The sequence below is a fragment of the Salvelinus sp. IW2-2015 genome, linkage group LG28, assembly GCF_002910315.2.
Source record: "Salvelinus sp. IW2-2015 linkage group LG28, ASM291031v2, whole genome shotgun sequence".
Classification (NCBI taxonomy): domain Eukaryota; kingdom Metazoa; phylum Chordata; class Actinopteri; order Salmoniformes; family Salmonidae; genus Salvelinus; species Salvelinus sp. IW2-2015.
This window is the reverse complement of record NC_036868.1, coordinates 1128495-1133828: the sequence shown is the minus strand read 5'-3', so window position 1 is coordinate 1133828 and position 5334 is coordinate 1128495. Positions and strand designations below refer to the sequence as shown.

Genomic DNA, 5334 nt, shown 5'->3' with positions numbered 1-5334 from the left:
AGAGACAATTTGAAAGTGCAAAAAAGGTGACGGCATCACCCAAACAGACACTCACTTCAGGTACAGTATTTTGCATTTAATTGCACTTGTGCACTTGCCAGACAGAAACCACTTGCCAGACAGAAACCAATGTCAGACAGAAACCAATGTCAGACAGCAACCAAGACCAAGAACTAATACATGCTAGAGCCAGCACTTTCGGACATGGTAATCCATGGCCAGGTCTGTCCTTACCTCTGTGGACTTCCTGCCCAGTAGCAGGTAGGTGGCGGTGATCTCATCGTACTTCATCCTGGTTAGAGACTCAGTCACCTCCTCCCGAGTGTAGCCCATCCCCACCATGATGTCTGCAGGAGAACAGGAGTGGGATAGGACAGCTGTTAGCATTAGACACCCAATAGGCTGCAGCCTGGGGTGGTCTAGCGGTTAMGGATGCTGCCTTRGAATRCAGCCCATACCCTTTTCACACAAACCKTCTTTCAACTTTCCTGTCTCTCCCTTGTGGTTTATAACCAATAATAAAGAAAAAAACATGCAAGAAAAAAACAAACACCATTGGCTGGGARTYTGTGWACATATATCCCCATTTCCTATTTGGAACCAAAATACTAGGCCGTGAGGGCAATGTGTTTGAATTTAATTTAATGAACTTTATTAATCCCACACGGGATTAATAACATACTCCTGCATACATCAGAGACACAGAGAGAGAGAGAGAGCACTGACGGCTGGTGAAACAACAACTCATTCTCTCTATCATCAGTGCTGAATGAGGGCATGGTAGGAGCAGATCAATGCTGGCATCAACAGATAGAGGGCATGGTAGGAGCAGATCAATGCTGGCATCAACAGGTATGGGGTGAGGGGGAGCGGGGTGCGAGTGGAAAGAACAAGGCCTGCCAAACTGTATCGACTCCTGGATCTGTGAGTGTGTGTGTGTTTGTGTGTGTGTGCATGCACACGTACATTTTAATGACTGTGTGTTACGGAGTGTGGTTGTGTTAATGCGTGGTCAAGTGTGTTTTTTAATGACTGTGTTCGTGTCTGAGTGGAGTGCTAGGCCGTGTGTGTCTGAAAACAACCCAGCTCTGCCACGTTGGGCACAGCATGCCAGGCTAGCCCGCAACACAGGGGGGCTCCCCCTAATACATGTGCCATCATATCTACTCCCTTCTACAACCAACCAACAAATAAGAGTTCCTAGRAGCTGATGATACAGCTGCAGTAGGCAGTTCGTCATCTGATAGTTACGCATTGAGAATACTACGTATGGAACCACATCTGTTCTAAGTGAAGTAAACCTTAATTTACAAGAATTTCGCTACACTCGCAATAACATCCGCTAACTACGTGTACGTGACCAATAACATTTGATTTGCTTTGATTCATGTACCTTCTGGGTCAAAGTGTAACTATTCCATCTAGTATGTCTCAGTTCTGATTTTCAGTTTTTTATTATTATTATTATTTTAGCATTAACCAACCTTCCTCCTGAAGAGTTAGTGGACGTGCAGGCTTTTGCTCCTGCCCACCTTTAACATACCACATTCTACTAATCAGCGTCTCCTCAGGACCTTGATTAATAMAATCAGTTGTGTTAGAGCAGGGCTGGGACAAAAGCCTGTATACTCAGCAACTCTCCATGAGGAGGCTGCCCATTCCTGGTTTTAATAAAGTCATTATCTATATTCATAAGTATGGATACACTGTACATATGTAAAGATGGTCCCTGATTCGCTCCCTAACGCTTCCTGTTGATGTTTGCAAACCTATAAGGTGGAAGCTCCACCACCACACTGTTTATTTACACCTATCCAAACCGTTCAGATCATTGAAGGGTTAGGGAGAGCAATGGGAGTGGCTGGTACACAGAGGAGTGCGTGAGTCAGTACCTATTCTCTTCTGGTCCGTGATGTCCGTTTCTGGTTCCACGAAAGGCTTCATCTCCTCCTCCTCACAGCCGGCGTTTATCCACCGGTCCTTCATGATTTGCTAGGAGGGAGAAGGACAAACACACGTTATAATTTCCACTCTACAGGCCCAATTTGATAACAGGGATGCAAAAATGACAAATTAACCCCTTGCCCCTGCGCCTATGAACTTAGATCTGTATAGGATTAAAGGATTGGATAGGAACCATATAAGCAATATGTCAACGTAGGCTATATATTTATATATTATTACATGTCAATCTAGGCTATAGATTTATATAATATATGTCAATCTAGGCTATATATTTATATAATATATGTCAACGTAGGCTATATATTTATATAATATATGTCAACCTAGGCTATATATTTATATAATATATGTCAACGTAGGCTATATATTTATATAATATGTGTCAACGTAGGCTATATATTAATATAATATATGTCAACGTAGGCTATATATTTATATAATATATGTCAACCTAGGCTATACAGTATTAAGACCCCTTGACTTTTTCCACATTTTGTGACGTTAATGGATTAAATATTTTTTCCCCTCATCAATCTACACACAATACCCCATAATGACGAGGCAAAAACAGGTTTTTCGAACATTTTGCAAATGTATTAAAAAAATAAAAAATAAAAATAATTTACAATGAAATATCACATTTACATAAGTATTRAGACACTTTACTCAGGACTTTATTGAAGCACCTTGGCATCGACTACAGCCCAGAGTCTTCTTGGGTATGACGCTACAAGCTTGGCACATCTGTATTTGGGGAGTTTCTCCCAATCCTCTCTGCAGTTCCTCTCAAGCTCTGTCAGGTTGGATGGGGAGCATCGCTGTTCAGCTATTTTCAGGTCTCTCCAGAGATCTTCGATCGGGTTCAAGTCCGGGGTCTGGCTGGGCCACTCAAGGACATTCAGAGACTTCTCCCAAAGCCATTCCTGCATTGTCTTGGCTGTGTGCTTAGGGTCTTTGTCCCATTGGAAGGTGAACCTTCGCCCKAGTCTGAGGTCCTGAGCGCTGTGGAGCAGGTTTTCATCAAGGATCTTTCTGTACTTTGCTCCGTCCATCTTTCTCTTGATCCTTACTAGTCTCCCAGTCCCTGCCAATGAAAAAGATCCCCACAGCATGATGCTGCCACCACCATGCTTCACCGTAGGGATGGTGCCAGGTTTCCTCCAGAGGTGACACTTGGCATTCAGGCCAAAGAGTTCAATCTTGGTTTCATCAGAGCAGAGAATCGTGTGGTGCCTTTCGGCAAACTCCAAGCTGGCTGTCATGTGCCTTTTACTGAGGAGTGGCTTCCGTCAGGCCATTCTACCATAAAGGCTGATTGGTGGAGTGCTGCAGATATAGTTCTTCTTCTTAAAGGTTCTCCCATCACCACAGAGGAACTCTGGAGCTKTGTCAGAGTGACCATCGGGTTCTTGGTTACCTCCCTGACCAAGGCCCTCCCCTGATTGCTCAGTTGGGCCGGGCAGCCAGCTCTAGGAAGAGTCTTGGTGGTTCCAAACTTCTTCCATTTAAGAATGATGGAGGCCATTGTGTTCTTGGGGACCTTCAATGCTGCAGACATTTTTTTGGTACCCTTCCCTAGGTCTCTGCACAATCCTGTCTCGGAGCTCTACGGACAATTCCTTCGACCTCATAGATAGTTTTTTTCTCTGACATGCACTGTCAACTGTGGGACCTTATATAGACAGGTGTGTGCCTTTCCAAATCATGTCCAACCAATTGAATTTACCACAGGTGGACTCCAATCAAGTTGTAGAAACATCTCAAGGGTGATCAATGTTAACAGGATGCACCTGAACTCAATTTCGAGTCTCATAGCAAAGAGTCTGAATACTTATGCAAATAAGTTTCGTTTTTTATTTTTAATACATCTGCAAGAATTTCTAAAAACCTGTTTTCGCTTTGTCATTATGGGGTATAGTGTGTAGATTGATGAGGGAAATCCATTTTAAGGCTGTAGTAACAAAATGTAAGGGATCTGAATACTTTCCGAAGGCACTAAGTCGACTGACTTCAAATGGCATTGAGCCCAAACCTGGAGGGCAGTGACGGTGCAGAGATGGACTGGAAAGTGGAGGGTACGAGGTGGTTGGATAAGTGGAGGGTACGAGGTGGTTGGATAAGTGGAGGGTACGAGGTGGTTGGATAAGTGGAGGGTACGAGGTGAGGTGGGTTGGATGGGAAGGGTGATCAGTGGCGGGGTTAGTGGTGTATCGATTGCTGGCATGGGGAGCCTCAGTATGGGACCACATGAGCTCCGTTATGTGGGCCGGGACATTCATAGGGCGAGCCCCTATCTACTGAATTTAAGAGCTAGTATGTGGACCATAGCTCAGTATGTGGACCATAGCTCAGTAGTGCGCATAATTCCAGTAGGTTGGACCATAGAGAGTCAGTATGTGGACATAATTCAGTATGTGGACGCATAGCTCAGTAATGTGGACCATAATTCAAGTATGTGACCATAGCTCAGTAGGTGGACCAAATTTCAGTAAGGTGACATAGCTCAGTATGTGGACTGTCAGTATTGACGCATATAGCTCAGTATGTGGACCATAAATTCAGTATGTGGACATAATTCCAGTATGTCGGATCATAGCTCAGTAATGTGACCAAGCTCAGTTATGTGGACCATAATTCATTGGTGGCCATAGTCAGTATGTGGACCATAGCTAGTATGGTGGACCATAATTCAGTAGGTGGACCATAGGCTCAGTATGTGGACCATAGCTCAGTATGTGGAACATAGCTCCAGCTATGTGGACCCATAGGCTCAGTTGTTGACCATAATTCAGTATGTGGACCATAAATTCAGTATCGTGTGGAAAAAGCTCAGTATGTGGACCATATTTCAGTATGTGGACATATGCTTCAGTATGTGGACCATAGCTCAGTATGTGGCCATATTCAGTATGTGGACCACTAATTCAGCTTATGTGGAACCATAGCTCAGTATGTGGGACCATTGCTTCAGTATGTGGATCCATAAATTCAGTTGTGGACCATTGCTCAGTATGTGGACCATAATTCCAGTATGTGGCCATATTCAATGTAGGTGGACCATAGCTCAGTAATGTGGCCATAGCTCAGTATGTGGACATAGGCTCCGGTATGTGGCATAGCTCAGTATGCACATCGAGCACACTATAGCTCAGTATGTGACATGAGGGCTCAGTATGGGGACCATAGCCAGTATGTGGCATAGCTCAGTATGTTGGACCATAGCTCCAGTATGGGTTTTGGGGACACATAGCGCCTCAGTATGTGGTGTGGACCATCAGTGACGGCTCAGTATGGTTTGGTTTTTGGTTTGGGACATTGGGATACCATAGCTCAGTAATGTGGACCATAGCTGCTCACACAACAGTATTT

General features: G+C 44.2%; 1 protein-coding gene across 1 annotated transcript in view; it reads right to left on the bottom strand.

Moving 5' to 3' along the window:
• The window catches only part of LOC111954054 (MAP/microtubule affinity-regulating kinase 3), a 144009-nt gene that overhangs the window by 37000 nt on the left and 101675 nt on the right, over positions 1–5334 (bottom strand). The window contains 2 exon segments of the mRNA XM_070435733.1: positions 235–347; positions 1893–1992. Of these exon segments, the coding sequence (XP_070291834.1) occupies positions 235–347; positions 1893–1992 (213 nt within the window).